Source organism: Pholis gunnellus, assembly GCF_910591455.1.
Source record: "Pholis gunnellus genome assembly, chromosome: 2".
Taxonomy (NCBI): Eukaryota; Metazoa; Chordata; class Actinopteri; order Perciformes; family Pholidae; genus Pholis; species Pholis gunnellus.
Genome location: NC_136536.1, coordinates 4,032,183 through 4,048,430, shown reverse-complemented (window position 1 = coordinate 4,048,430; position 16,248 = coordinate 4,032,183). Strand labels below are relative to the sequence as shown.

Genomic DNA, 16,248 nt, shown 5'->3' with positions numbered 1-16,248 from the left:
ATACGTGAGCAGACAGGTCTGCTTTTTTCAACGTTTCACTGTCACATTGGGGATTTTTGCACAATGTGACAGAGTACTAGATGGGGTTTCATTAATTTGGTCGAAAAGAGGAAGTGAGTGAACAGTCATTGTCGCCTGACTGTAGTCCTCTGTTACCCAACAGCTCCTTTTTACTCAAAAAGGAACAGTTCACCCCAAACATCACAGTTACATATTTGTTCTCTTATTGCTCTATTTGTCAACATTGTTTTATCAGTTGCCTGGTTTTGGGGATCAGCCGTAGAGACGTCTGCCTTCTCTCTAATATAATGAAACTCTTGTGGTGCTCAACGCGGCAAAAAATATACATTTGTCAAACTCAACCGTATAATGTCTCTTTATAGGAATCATGACCCACTTACTCAAGATAATCTAAAAACCTTGATGTGAGCAGTTTCATGTGGGAGCTATGGTGGAAAGAAAATGGTTCCTAAATGAAACTGCTCAAATGTATTTGGTTTTTTTGCCGCTTGCCAGTTCCATATTTCGGAGAGAAAGTGTGACTAAAACCAGGAAACTCACTCGAAAACAATTTCAGTGTAGAGGAAGTGTTTTTGATTTTTGGGGCGAGCTGTCCCTTTAGATTCCACGACCTTTTCTAATTAAAAAAATACTGCAACACACTGTTCTCTCAAATGTTTGGCAGTCAGTTAGTGATTAAGGAATGTGGAGCGTCTTACTCTTCATTTTAGCAGATCAATTACAGTGTGCTTGTCTGGAATCCAGGTCAGAAATAGTAGGAGGAACCGTCAAGAGGCAATCTGTATTAAAATCAGGTTTTTCTTGTAACATTGCAATCCTGTCAAGACAATGAAGATGCGGTTGCCACATCGCTTATAATTGCTGGAGCGGCAAGATCTTACTTATACGACCAATACATATTATGACTTTACCAGAAAGGCTTTTTTATGGATCGTCCTTTTACACATTTCTGTTACATGGCGCCACTCCTTTTGTTGTCACAGTTAATATTGAGACATCTCCCAAATGTACCTGCTGATGAATTTAGGAGAGATGCAAAAATCTGTGCAAAAAATCATTTCTTAAACTCTGAGTCATTCTGAGTTAACCGGTGTTGACAATGTATGCATGAGCATATTTTACAGTCAGTTGTAATATTAAATAACACTCTGAATTCAGCGGCGTTGTTTATTATTTATAGAACATATGTATATAAAACATTTGACATACGCTCAAGTCAGTCCGGCCACAGAAGCGCTCGATTCGACAAGGTCAAAAATGTAAAAAGAAACAACTTCACACAAATTCTGGATGACACCCATGCGAGCCAGAGCACCTCACATTATCCACCCATGTAGACAGGGGGTGCTTCAGGCTACAGGCATTAGACAGAATTGCTCTTTCAATGCACTCAACATTGATTACAGATGATCTGCCACCCATTACAATGAGTCTTCATTAGCACGCAACATTCAGAACATCTGCGTTTCTTTCTTTTTTTGTTCCCTCAGTGGAGAAATGTCTCCTTTATATGAAGTTCAAGGGTCACGCCCACAGAATGTCATGGTTTTGCGCAGCACAAAGGTTCCTTTTCTATTTTTTGAATCTGTCCAGAGCAGATTTCTGGCTCGATAAGACTGCCTTCTTCTCCTCCTTCTGCTTTCTCTCTTTTTCAATCTTCATTTTGTCCTCCGCAGATTTCTGGATATCCTCCTGGTGGGGTAAATAAGTCAAGAGAGATGAGCCAAACACGGCAGATGTAGCAAGAAAGATCACAATTCATTACTTTGTTATCTTATATTCTGGATTACTTACCCTCAGATCCTCATGGGCCACTTTTCTCTTGCGCCTCTCAACATTGCCGGCTGAACTGCGACCTTTTTTCTTATACCTGGGAGTAAATTTCTCTTTGGCAAGTGGGTCAAAGCCCTGGGAAGACAAAAAACAGAAGCTTTTAGAAGGGTGTGAACAGTAACATACCTATACGAGTCAGTATTTCTAAGTTTAGATCCGTTTCCTATAATAAAAATGGATGCTCGCAGACACTGACCAGAGCTTGGACCCTGTCTTGGTGCTTCATGTCAAAGGTGGCGCGGTCGACCCTCCCCAGCTCGGTGGGGTCGAGGCTGATGAGCTCCGGCTGGACCTTCTCCAGCAGCGCTTTAACCTCCCACTCCTGTCTCTGCTTTGCGCTGCGGTACGGATTTGCATCCAGACCGTCGAAGTTGGGTTCTCCTGCACCTGAGAAGGCAAAGCGGCAGACGGAGATGGAAATAGTGCTAAACGCAAATTAGAGCAGACCAAAGAAGGGCTTTCTGACGGCGGCGGTTGTGAGCTGAAATGCAACCTCGTTAGTCTACTTTTAAAATACCTGGTATGAGCATGCTGGTGAACCCGTCTCCGTGGCCCACCCCGAGGACATCCTCAAAGGGACAGAAGTGCATCCCCCACACCGTTCTCTGAACTCGGTGAGCCATGTAGGGTTTAGTCACTGGGGTGCTCCACACGTCTCTGTACACCTGCAGGGAGAACGTTTGCACAGATTAGGGGATACGAGGGTAAAAAGTTACCCATAAAGAGATGCCTTATTTATCGCCAGGTTACAAAAAAGTTAAAAATGCATAGTCATGGGTAATTCAAATCAACAATGTGCAAAATGCCAGCTTGTTTTATTTGGCCAGAAGAAGTCACAGCAGACGTTTTGGCTCCTCGTACGAGGAGAAGCACGGGTTCCTTGAAAATGATCTCTCTTGTCATACACCATGTTCCTCTCTATGGAAAGCGTGATTTGAAAGACATGCAGTCTATGGCTGCAACCTATCTGTGAAATCATTGCTAAAATGCTTAAAAACGACGAGGAAAGAGATAATGCAAACACACCAGCAGATAAGAGGTAAAACAAGCTAGCAGGCACGTTGACTTGAACCCGACATGCTAAACGATTTAACATGACAACGAGTAAAGCCGTCCCACCTACTTTCTGCTAGCATGCTACCTGACCTGGAGGCGTGTTCAGTGTTTCAACAAGATAACCGAGAGCAGTTCCTCTCATTTTCATAACTGGTTCTCTGAAAATGTGTTTACCAAGCGGACGTTTGTTTCACCGGTTCTATTTCAGCTGTTCAAAACGTCGGGGGGGACAGAAAGTATTCCTGTCGTTCTCTTAAGAAGGAACTCTTGACTCATTTGTGACAGAAATAATTATGAAACAATAAAAAGGCAGTTCAATGGAACAGCAGGTCAGCTGTGCAGTTTTCAATATTACATGAAGATGAATGAAATTCATCTGTCTCAGATCAGAGTTTGTCTTTTCTCTATAATTAGTACCAGATTGCCGTTTATTAGAAACGTATGCGATTCTTACCAATACAATACTGTGACTTTTGTTTTTCAATATTATATATATTCAATGCGTGTCTGGTTACCACTTTCTACACTAAACAAGGGTGTTTTTTGCTGGCTGTGTATCCAGCTGTGTTCATTTACAGCAAGTTCTCCAAATGCCCCACTTCCTGTGTGCCAGATGTTTGTTTTGGTTTTTTAATAAACCATCAATCATGCAGTGAGGAGGGAACAGTGACCTGAACGATGTCCCCCGTGGCCGCAGACAGCAGCCCCCTCTGGCTCAGCGACAAGCAGGACGCTCCGGCGGGGAGGAAGTAGGACTTGAGGGGCTTGAAGGCTCTGATGTCGTACACTTTCAGCTTTTTATCCATACCAGATGTCACCATGTATCTGCCAAGAGGAGAACATCAACAGATCGCTCTCTGGTGGACACTGAGGAAACTGCAGTTTGTGAAAAAGTTATTCAACCCGATAATAAAGCTGTTTAGTGTTTATGGCTTTCACCAATAGAGTCAGAGTCTGTCTTTGTAGTCATTTTCAAAAGGACGTACCTACATAAAAACAAGTGTTCAATAAGTTTACAACTAAAAACAACCAAGACAATCTCAAAGACGTTTAAATGTGCTCCAACCAATCTGGCACTGATTGTTATTCATAACTCGTTCTAAATAGTTTGATCGGTGCTGATCAGACGTCCCATCGATTCTGAATTGAATAGTCTTCAAAACTCACTCGCCTGCTTTCTCAACTGCTCTTTAATAAAAACACGATCAATCTGGTGCCCTTTGAGAGCAAAGAGAAGAAGCTAGATCTACGAAGAACAATTTAATCCTAAACACATTGTGTGTATAGATATGAATAGTGATGACACAGCAAAAAAGTCACTTTAACAAAGAATGTGTAAACGAGGTCCGTGGGTTGTGAGCCACAGACCCGGGAAGCAGCGAGGGCCGTCTGAGTTCACACGAGACGTTTAAGGACAGGAAATGTCATTTAAATGAATATGCTACAGATGAAGTGGCCAGGTTTAACTTTTCTTTAATCCAAACTAGCTCAAATGACACAGATCGTATCTAATGGTTGGGTTGCATCCGTCTGTGCTATAATTGTCTTTTCTCCATAATTACCCACAGCTTCCGGCCTCTAAAAGAGATCAAATATGCATGTTGTCGAACACAAGAAGAGTAAAAGGTTTAAGGTGACTCACGTGCCCGTCTTGTCCACAGCGACAGAGCGCACGCCGCCCTGGTGACACAGCATCTTGACGAGGGCTTCTTTCTGATTGGGCGACCAGAGAGTCACCGTGCCGTTGGAGTGGCCGAGGTGGATGATGGCGTTGTGAGGGTTCTGGCACATCACGTCAAGCCGGCCCGCCTTGGTGCAGATGGCCGCCACCTCCTTCCCCACGGACACGTCCAGGTACTGCAGGAAACCGGTAGCACTCTGAAGACAGGAGGGTTAGTCAGAGCTGAAAGGTCTGAGGTTTAAAAATTTGATTTGCACATTTAAAACAAATATATTAACAACACACTTTCTGTATCATTTACACAAAAGTCTGTGTACAAACTATTAGAAAAGATAGATGTTTTTCTGCACAGTTGCAGGTAAAGATCAGGTTTACACTGATATTATTCACTATTTGAAGAATCAAATTCCAGTGGTGGCTGCGTAGGTTTGTTTCAGACATTTCCAATAACTCCAGAGCGTTGCAAAGTCTAAAAGTAAAATCTGTCCAGACGCCATCACTATATTTAAGTTGTATTCATTAAATAGAGTTTGTTTGAAAAGACCAACTCAATTGATACGCTAAATCAGTAAATCACGTCAATTTTGTTCTAAGATTTGTATTTTTTGTTTTTGTTGTATCTCTGGTGTCCTTTATGAAGACGAAGCCTTCTAACTCCAGAACTCGCCTGAAAATCATGACGTTTTCTTCAGTATGAAAGTAATTCAGTGATAGTTGTCAAACTTATAACAATAACCAAAAGACAACCTCTATCAACGGAGTGTGAGACACATCACATCAGGGTTTGTGGCAATTTGTGGCATTGTTATGCTGATAATACATTAACAATAAACATTCATGACATCACGTTCAAAAGCTATTAACGGTTTTAATGAACACACCGCCGTTGCGAGCAGGAAGTGGTAGGGGAGAAACTGCATACGGAGGACGTCGTTGAATTTGCGGATGCAGTGAAGCTCAATTCCATTGGAGTCGTAGATGTGCAGCCACTTCTTCTGAGCCACCGCATACATGGCCTCACTGTGGAGCCACCTACACACAAAACACAAAAGGATTTGAGATTATGTACAGAAAGTATCGCTGGTAGGTGAAGCATGATTATAAAGTATAAAGCTCAGTGTTTCCCCATGGTTTACACCTTGGGGTCGGGGGGGGGGGTGCTAGTTGCAGGAGAGCGACTGTTGCATCTTCACCACATCCGCTAGTGGGAGTATTGTAAACTTGCGACCATGTAGAGACAGACATGCCGTCTGTAGGTAACATAAATCACATAAGGCGGTTTAGTTTGTTTAATAAAAGAACAAGATATAGACCTGTTCTATAGGAAAGGAACCTTAAATGACTTCTGTTGTGATCTGGCGCGATATAGAAAATAAAATAAAACAAAATTACCTCGACCTTCAAGGGAGGGGGGGGCGCCCCCCTTATATAATGGATGGGGAAACACTGACGCTGTGTGGTAGATGACTTACTTTACATCATTGACAGTCTCCATCACGTTTATCTCACACATCAGCTGTTTGGACTGCCAGTCGATACAAGCAACATGGCCTCTCCTTCCACCGAGCAGCAGCTGACTGAAGGGAAGAAAAACACACAATTCAAACATTTAAATCAATATTTCTACATGAACAGGAAAGGACTCGCTTGTCGTGAGAAAGTGTGCCGTTTCCTTCAGCTCTAAGGAGCATATTAGCATATAAGGTTATATTATCTATAAAGCCCGATACTACAAATATCCCTCAAGGGGCTTTACAATCTGTACAGCATACGACACCCTCCATCCTAAGAGATTATTGTCCATTTGGATATGGAGGGTTTATAGCTTCTTGCCCCAAATGACAAAAAAAGCTAAGTGCAGCTTTAAATATAGAAAAATCTGGAGTACATTTGATCTAATGTTGCGCTAACTGACTCATGTTATCAGCTATGGCAGAAAACCCTAAAGCAAACACTTCACACAATGTTTTCTATGAGTACGGAGAGTGAGATACTGACCGCCCAGTCTTGCTGTAATCTGCTCGATATGGTCCAAACTGAGACAGCTTCAGATTAAAATACTGAGAAAGGGGGAGAAGAAGAAAAAAACAATGTGTAAAAAATGTAAAACCAAGACCGTCCAGCACTCAAACGTCAGAAGTGACATCTTTCTACATCGTATAATGACCCACCTTTGTCCCAGATGATATATCAACAGAATCTGCAATGTCCTCCTGAGAGATGGTACAAGTGTCCTCGTCTTCATCTCCTTCTAGAAACCTGAGATTAGAGGAAAACAACGTCACCACCAGCAACACCGTAAAGTTACATTTGTCATCATTTAATCTCTCTCACGTCACACACTGTGACATGAAGCAGCCAGACAACATTTAGAAGAAATTACCCAGCGTCCTCTGGGAGCAGGAGGTCAAGACGAGCCGCTTGTTTTTGGGCCATTTCTGAAGTTTCTTCTGAGCGAGCGATCATGTCCTTAAGCTTGTAGTGCTGGCGGCGAGGCTGTGACGAGAACAGCAAATAATGAGATGCTGGTCAACTCCATTTAACTACTAGACTTTGTAAATAAGAGACAGCGGGGTGCTTACCTTCTTAGTCTTTTCTTTCCTCTTGAACTTCTGCAACCTGTCTTCTGGAATAGGGGCAGGTCCAGGGAAAGGGTCTGGTTTCTGAGATCAGAAGAAATACACGGGATTTACTGTGTGAAACATTAAGATGAAGGGAAATGAATGAAGAAATGAGATATATTAATATAATGTCAACATCAGAGGGTGAAAATAGATATTTTTGGGGCTCTGGGGTATTGCAGTATAGATTAAATAACATCATTCTTTGGTCGTAACGCCTGCTTCACAGTTGAAGGGACGCTCAACTGTACATTCAGCACAGTACAGTACGAGTGTCACTCGATGTATTGCCTCAATTAAGAGCTGGAACAGGATGAACCTGAACACTGTAAGCAGGCGTTTTTTTACAAGCTTAAAGTCACTTAAACCAAAACGGTAGAAATATTTCATCAAACCGTGGATTTCATGAGTTGTTAAAAACACGTCTACCAACATACAACCTAAACCTTTGTTAACCAGACACACAAACTAGGTGTGATATTGTGCATAGACTGATCTGTACCAGCTAATATTATGACCCATACTGCTAACTTGTGTTTTGGCATTACGTGTAATTTGCACCTCATTATTTCATGCATGCACTCTTTCTTGCTTTGTAATGTCCAGGATAAACAAAGTTATATGTGTATATATATATATATATAGTGATATTCTGTAGATATATTTTCAACCTGACAGTAACAATGACAGTAACAACAGGCGCTTCCATTCTCTCACCCCTGATATGAGGTATTCTCCATCTGCTTGGTCTTCACTTTGTTTTCGTTTCTTTGCTCTCTGTGTCTGTTGCTCCTTCTGTTCAGTCTGCTCTCCGTCTTTCCCGACTTTGTTTCCATCTTTCGGACCGTCCCAGTAACGAGCTGGAGGCTGTCGGAGAGGAGAAAACGGGCAGCAGGTTAACACAGCAGCAACTTTGACAACAAGACAGCGTGTCTTTATCTGTGCCCCAGGAACGGTGGGGTTCAGCCTCGCCTCCTGTCGGACCCCAGCGCACACACGCGCGCTGCTAGCGTTAGCTGCGTGATGCTAGCAAAACTAACGCCTACGTCGTGCGCGTCAGTTTGAGAAGCACCGCGCTAGTCTCTCTCTCTCAGCTAGTGACACAAAAAGTTACAAACTCTTAATAATGATTTAATCGTGGTTACCTTCTTCTTTTTCTCCACGTGTGTAACACTCAACGCTTCGTCGCCGGGAGACGCCATCTTTGTTGTATACGTTTTTAACTTCCTGTGACGTCACTTCTTCTTCTTCTTCTTCTTTTTGGCAAACAATGAATTGGTACGTTACCGCAACCAGCTGGTATGGAGTGTGGATCAGGATGTCTAGTACTTATATACAAATTAAAAAAGAAAAGAAAAAATAAATGTTCTTAATAATATTAATGAATCTAAGATATTGAAATAATACTTGATAACACTCACTTTTTGAGTTCTTTTGCAGAATATCCAGTGTATCCAACCGTCCCTTCATCTTGCCAAGGTCTCCAATCAGCTGCCCTCTTTCCTGCGCATGTTTCTGACATTGCACAATAACGTGTTCTTTTGTTGCATGTTTCTGAAATTGCACAATCATGTGTTCCATTGTTTCATATTTCTGACATTGCACAATAACGTATTCTATTGTTTCCTCTTTCCCACAACAGTTACATTTTCCTTCTTTCGTGTTTACCTATTTTTTTAAGCATACTGTTCAGGCCAGTGTGTCCAAATCTAAGCCTTGATGTCACTGTTTCATCTCTCCTGTTCCTTCCTGCACATCTCATTTCTCCCATTTTCCTCTGAACTCTGTAAAACCATCGTCCTTTTCTGTCTTCGTCCCATTGCTTCTACCACCTTTCCTTCAACCTCTGTTTAATGATGTTTGTTTCTGATTTACTGAAGCTGACTTGTAACATTAGTGCAGCTAATTTTTGTGGCCTCTTTTGCAGCTTTATCTGCCATTTCATTTCCTTTGACCCCAACATGTGCTGGTACCCACAGGAATATGACTGTCAGACCCATCATTTGAATTCTGTACAATGTTTGTTGTATTTCTATAAGGATGTCTGGTCTACTGTCTGAATGGCTGTTCTGTAAGCTCTCTAATTTGACAAAATCTTTTTATTTTGTACATGGACCAGATAGGTAGATATTTATTCATTTATTTTATATAAACATGTGACGTACACAGACAGTTGATAATATTGAATCATATTGAATATAATATATAATGAGCAGAACATTTAGCTTTTGACAAATATACTTGTCTCAAAAGGATGAAATTGTGTTCATAAATCACTTCAAACATCTTTGGTGCATTTGTACTGCAGTTTCTTGTTACTTATCGACAAACATGTAACTGCGATAACCTTATATACATTACATTACAGTCATTTAGCAGACGCTTTTATCCAAAGCGACTTACAGTAAGTGTATTCAACATAGGTATTCAAGAGAACTACTAGTCACCAGAAGTCATAAGTGCATCTCCTTTGTTAAACAAGTATCTAAGAGCATAAACCAGAGCAAACGTACAGTGCAGAAACAAAGTTTTAAACAAGCTATTGTTGCCACTGCCATGCATAAACACACCTGCTATCTTCCATACAATACTGAACCAGTAAAATAATGGACAGATTCATGTTTGAAAAAAAATAAATAAAAATAGTCTAATCAACCAAACACTGTAGGAAGAGGACCTTCTGCTGATCGCTAGTGTGTGTGTGTGTGTGTGTGAGAGTGTGTGTGTGTGTGTGTGTGTGTCTGTCTGTGAGAGAGAGAGAGGTGCTGCTGACTGAAACCTGCAGAGTGACAAAGAGAAACTCCCGAATTGGTGAGGTTTTTTACATTGATTTGAAGTTGATGGCGAGACAACCCAGACGAGACTTCTAGATTGAAGATCTCTGATTAGCTAAGAGGCAGTAATGCCAACCTTACCCCTCTCCTGCCACGGCTGAAGGGTAAACGTCATAAACTGCACAAGGCCAGCACAGTGTGGAGCATATTGTGGAAAGGGAAGACAGTGGATTGCAGAGTCCTCACTGAGACTCCGTGCCTTCTCAGGGAAAGTCCCCAGATCTACTCATGAACCAGACAATGAGTCCTGGTGATCTAGTGTTGAACTATAGCTGATACTGCCATATCAGACCTTCACCAGTCAAAGAAAATACTGGAAAGTCTCTTACCTCCAGCAGCTGATGTGGTCAAACACTTGAGCCCTACTAGTTTGCCTGCTGCTTATCTCCAGTTGCTTGATTCTGCTCATGGGACAGTTCAAGATGGCGATGAGCTCTATGCCAAATTCCTGGATAACATTTCAAGATGCTGGTGAGAAATCATCTGCGTACCTGCAGGGCCTTCAGGTAATGTTAAACCCAGCTGTGAAAAGAGGAGGCATTTCAAATAAAGAGGTCAACAAACATCTTCTCACACAGTTTTGCAGGGGATCTCACTGAACGTAAAGCTACTGTTGAAAGATATTCAATTTGACTTGTTCTTTAAATGTGTCATGTCACACAATAAACCTCGTCACTAACAAGTTGCAACACATTCACAGCTGTACATTGCCCTTGGGTAAGTTCTTCTGCAGGGTCACTGAAACTATTTCTGAAAATGGGCCAAGACTTTTTATCTCCACATATCAGGAAAGGAGTGGTTGCCAAGTGAACTATGTCTTTCTTTTGCCAGAACAAACCACAGTAACCACAAGGAACAGCCCCTTCCTATCTCCAGGCTGTCAAGCCCTACACCCCCGCCCGACCACTTCGCTCTGCTGCCTCGGGGCGATTGGTTCCCCCGTCGCTCAGAGGTCCCTGCGGCCGGTCGACCCGGTCACGGCTGTTTTCTGTCCCGGCCCCGCAGTGGTGGAATGAACTCCTCACTGATGTCAGGACAGCGGAGTCGCTGCCCATCTTACATAGGTATTTAGTTCTCTTGAATACCTATGTTGAATACACTTACTGTAAGTCGCTTTGGATAAAAGTGTCTGCTAAGTGACTGTAATGTAATGTAATAGCACAGCTAGAAAGTAGCTTTCTTCTTCTTCTCCCCATGTAATGCACTTTAAAGGACAATAATGATATGTTTTAAGTTGAACCCATGCACACTGTGTGGACATTTCCTGAGATGGCTGACATTGTTTTCAATATGCATGATGCAGTATGTTCAAGCCCAAAGCTTTTTGGGAAAAATGACTAACTATTTACTTTGTAATGCTTGAAAAGAACAAAATCAGGGTATGAAAGTAGTAAAACTTATTTTCAAGATTTGATTGTGATTGCTGGAGCTGACTCTGTTCAGAGAAACTTTTTACACACAAGAAGACAAAAGGGAAAGCGGAGGGGCGGGAGTTCCATAGCACATCTGGGGCTGAGGCTCCAATTACAAGGGGTAAAGTAGAATGTACCAAGAAGAGGGAGGAAGGAAATCAGTGTGCTCAGCTGGTATAACACCACATTAGGAGAAGAGAAATTTATAAGGCAGAGGAACCAGCAGCAGTCAGCATGTCTTTTGGTCCGGACAAGGTACGTGTCTCTATTAATCTAAGATAAGTTAAGAGGAAAACGCAATTGTTACGGCAGCTCAGTAGTCAAAGAAGCAAGGAAGGAAAGTGCTACTTCACTGACATTGGGTTAATTTCTTGTTACGACTTGTAGTCTTAAGTATTTTTGAAATGCATGCATAATAAATCTAGCTCTATGATATAAACAGATGTGTAGAAGTTTCCTTTTAAGAGTGACTTCAGTGTCTGCAACTGACAGTGAACAATGTTTTTGCATTCTTTTCCACACAATCAATTTGCTGCAGTTCAATTACACATGCTTTGTATGTATTGATTATTTTCTTTTTAGGTACCTTCTCGACCAGAAATGTTTGATTTCCACGGAGTCTCAATGACCCACTACTTTACAGACAACTGGGAGGACATTCAAAACTTTCAGGCCAGGCCGGATGATATACTCATTGCAACATACCCCAAAGCAGGTAACCCGTAAACCCATAAACATGACTAGATGCTGTGTGTATAGAGGTCAGGGGTTGGGATTGTTTGATTTCCCTCTCTGTCTTTCTCTTCCGGTCTTTTAGGAACCACATGGGTCTCCTACATCCTTGACCTGCTGCATTTTGGTCGGACAGAGCGCCAGACATCCGTTCCAATATTTGATAGAGTGCCTTTCTTAGAGATCATCGTCCCGTCTTTATTTTCAGGTATTTACCTCACTGTAGCTGCCAAGAAACGATTGAAGCACTGTACAGGTTCAATGCTTCGCTCACTCCATCTTTACCTCTTCGTACAGGAAAAGACCTGGTGGACAACCTCCCCACCTCTCCTCGACTCATTAAAACTCACTATCCAGTCCAGTTTGTGCCAAAGTCCTTTTGGGAGCAAAACTGCAGGGTCAGTGGTTTGTGTGTTATTTGCAGTACATCAATGTACATGCAAGATGCTGAAACAGATGACAAAGTTACACTTGAGGCATGTCTACCAACAGTTATCAGAGATGCAAAACTGTGCGTTTGGCTGTTTTAATCAGAGGGCGTTTCCCCTCATTCATGTGAATGCTCGAAGCCTGTTACCCAAACAGGAAATGGGGAAACTCGAGGAAAGGAAATGGCTTGCAGTGGCAGTGATTGATGTAATGATGACTTGGTTGGACCAATCAGCTGGAGACACGGAGGGGGAGATCCCCAGCTACACCATTTACCGATGTGACCGCAATCGTAACTGGGGCAGTGTCTGTGTTTGTTCATTAGGTTTGCGGTTCAATATTGGCCAAATTTAGATAAATCTGAATCAAGTGGGTTGACATTCTTCCCCCTAAGACTAGACCCATACTAGTAGAATTATGTTTTGAGCCCCCCAAACAGAATGATTATACAAGTTACTTGAAACGGATTGTTGAATCAAAATGTGTTCACGTGAAGGGAGTGTGACCTACTTATCTAATCTTTAGGCTGTGGTTACATCACCTCGTGTTGGCTTCACTACAGCGAGCATAAACTGAGTTTATGAGTAGTGAGTAGAGAGTCAGTGGTCAGTCAATGGCAGTATAAAACAGGCAATAATAGTTGTTTTGAGAAAGTCTGAGTCACAGCAACCAAGAGATATCCTTGAGCAAGCAGCCATAACTGCCCCCCCCCCCCCCCCCAAAAAAAAAAAATATAATGCAGTTTAATGCAGCAGAATGTGAGATTAGCCGTGGACAGACACAGATGTGCACACTCACTCAGTCTCGCACGCACGGACAATCTCATGATCTTCCTGGCAGAGATAGTAGTAAGTGTTGCATTACCCTTTTATGTGCTAACCTTTGGGTTGACTGAACAACCAAGGATGTTTTATGTTTGTTGTCTTTTATACCCAAATAAAAAGAAATGAAATCGGCAAACACGTAGATGTGTAAAAGTATATTGTGTCTCACGTAACGCTGGTCTTCCAATCATTTAAGTGTTTTCTTCTTCCGTAGATCGTCTACGTGGCCCGCAATGCCAAAGACAACATGGTGTCTTATTTTCACTTTGATCGCATGAACATGGTTCAGCCAGAGCCCGGAGACTGGAGCAGCTACATCCCCAGATTCATGGAGGGACAAAGTATGTGTGAAACACAATAACAACAGATGAGATGCACAGATTTCCAATGAACGATACCGAGGCGCTTTAACGTTTCGTTCTGTGGCCTCAGTGGTGTTTGGATCCTGGTACGACCACGTGAACGGCTGGTGGAACAAGAAACAGACTTACCCGAAACTCCACTACATGTTCTACGAAGATCTGGTCGAGGTAATCACGTCGTTATTGCGAGGCTCTTCCTATTCAGGCTACTTCTCTCCTCTAGCTGGTAATAATGCAACAATGATGTCTGACTGTGTTTCCAGGATACTGGACGGGAAATAGACAAACTCTGCTGCTTTCTTGGTTTGTCTTGTTCGGACGAGGAGAAGAGGAGAGTTACCGATGGAGCACATTTTGATAACATGAAGAAGGACGACATGGCCAACTACTCTACCAACGCAGTTATGGATTTCAAAATTTCTCCTTTCATGAGAAAAGGTAACCTGATTAATAAAAGTGTCTGACATGAAAAAACAAAAAATCGGATCTGTGATGTGATTCTCTGTGGTTTTGCAGGGAAAGTTGGTGACTGGAAGAACCACTTCTCTGTGGCCCAGAGTGAAACGTTTGATGAAGACTACAAGAAAAAGATGACGGATGTCACTCTTCAGTTCCGCACTGAAATTTGACTGTGTCTATGTGGAGAACGGTGCAGGTCTGACTGGAAATGCAGCATTCCTGTGAGAAAATCACGTTGCCTGGAATGGTGTAGCAGAAGTGTGGAGTTAATCTTCTTGCTATTTATATCTGAATTAAGAATAAGAACTATATATTATGAGCGGCTGGTCTCATCCAGCATTCGTAGCTATACCTACGAAAAATAAGACATATCTCACCGAAATATTTTCTATGATATTCACGTAATCATAAACAAGGAAGTATAAGGATTGCAAAATGCAAGTCAGAGCAGGCCGGAGGGGAGGTGGACGAGTTTGAGCCAGGAGACTGCTATTCGTTCCCCATGCGAAACCAGAAGCCAACTTTCATTTGTCATGTAACTTGCGTACTACAGTATTCATTTTATTGCCTAACTCTAACTAAGAATTTCATGATCTTTCCATGAACCTAACAAAGTAGTTTTGTTGCCGAAACATAACTAAGTTGTGTCCTGTGAAGATGGAAGTTTATTTTGAAAAGACTGTATGACCTCACTATTTACATGATGAGTGTGATCATTAGAATTTATGAAACCTAAAGGTGTTCATCTTTATATTTGCAATAAAACAACAAGAGCTCATTCATATCGTTCCTATTGTTTTCTTCATGTGTGAAATATTAAATATTCAGCAAATAGCTGAAGAGACAGTTGCACTATAAACACAATTAAATGTAATGTACTTAGTTACTTTCCAATAGTAGGCGTGTCAGTTTAATTTGTTTTTTTCCCCTTTACTTGCACCTAAAACTAACTGTAAACTATTTTAAATTCAACCTCACCGTCACTTTACCTTGTGATGTGCTGTCTCCAAATGTCCTTGTATAGTTTCTAACTTGTTTTCTATTTATATACCCCTCATTACTTAGTTATTTTACTCTATTCATCTGTACTATTGCTGCTGTTGAAGAAGAAATTATTGCAGGTCCAATTCTGTGGCTGAATACAGTTAATTAAACTAAGAGAGACAACAATCTTCTTCCACGCTGCCATTAAACTGCTGTAACAACAATTTCGAGCGTCCTTATGACACCGGGGTATGTGAGAAAATGACTTCTCACTTGATTTATTATCTCAGTAAAAATGTGTTTATGGTCTCAATCGCTAGTTTCAAGTCTTCTTCAAAACAGCGTAATGTTCATTTCTTAAATTATGGTCTATTTTAAAACTCAGGATTGTATTGAAACGTAATAGTTGTCGTTCCTTTATGCTACTCAGAACAACAGTCTCACTCAACCCAGGACACATCGCTCATGATCTTTTCCTGAACCAACTAAGTGGTTTCTTTGCCAAAACCTAACTTCCTGTAAAGAAGGAAGTTTATTTTAGGAACTAATGCTAAAGGAATGATATAGAGCATCATTGTTTCAAGCTAAGGGCCACTGACCGAGCGTCGGTATTTGAGGAGTCTGGAGGGTGTGATGGAGAATTTTCCCTGTGCTAGTACATTTCTACTGTGACTTAGTTTATGCGCCTTACGCACTAACAAAACTACATAATGTGACATATGGTTGTGTACCGAGCAGAATGTTTCTTGTTTCAGTACACAGTATTATAGGACTCATTCGGTACTATTGAATCGTTTTTACCACCACAAACGTGAATGTGTTGATTTGGAGCTAGTCATTGTTAAACGTTGTGTAATAGTGATACTCGTTACCCGGACAGGTTGGAAGGAGATGTTTCATGTTTCTAAACCGTTATTTTTTTTTGTAAAACTTGTGGAGCTAACATTAGCAGAGGACATTAGCACATAATTAACTTGCTGACTTGCATTAGCATGTCTAT

At 41.6% G+C, this 16,248-nt stretch overlaps 2 protein-coding genes across 2 annotated transcripts; one reads left to right on the top strand and one right to left on the bottom strand.

The window, feature by feature from the left end:
- Positions 1-1,180: 1,180 nt before the first annotated feature.
- Positions 1,181-8,434, bottom strand: wdr46 (WD repeat domain 46). Its single transcript, XM_079180612.1, has 14 exons — positions 8,358-8,434; positions 7,930-8,079; positions 7,174-7,254; positions 6,975-7,087; positions 6,763-6,850; positions 6,590-6,651; positions 6,064-6,168; positions 5,473-5,623; positions 4,553-4,788; positions 3,582-3,735; positions 2,372-2,519; positions 2,051-2,241; positions 1,816-1,929; positions 1,181-1,713 (listed from the first exon to the last, which is right to left on the bottom strand). The coding sequence occupies exons 1-14, from the start codon at positions 8,412-8,414 to the stop codon at positions 1,594-1,596; spliced, it is 1,770 nt and encodes a 589-aa protein (XP_079036738.1). The 5' UTR covers positions 8,415-8,434; the 3' UTR covers positions 1,181-1,593.
- A 3,153-nt stretch (positions 8,435-11,587) lies between these two features.
- On the top strand, positions 11,588-15,042 carry LOC306711669 (cytosolic sulfotransferase 3-like). The gene is made up of 8 exons (XM_079180685.1): positions 11,588-11,713; positions 12,041-12,173; positions 12,276-12,398; positions 12,488-12,588; positions 13,658-13,784; positions 13,876-13,973; positions 14,069-14,243; positions 14,322-15,042. Exons 1-8 carry the CDS (start codon positions 11,693-11,695, stop codon positions 14,432-14,434), a joined length of 891 nt encoding a protein of 296 aa, XP_079036811.1. The 5' UTR covers positions 11,588-11,692; the 3' UTR covers positions 14,435-15,042.
- The last annotated feature ends 1,206 nt before the right edge of the window (positions 15,043-16,248 follow it).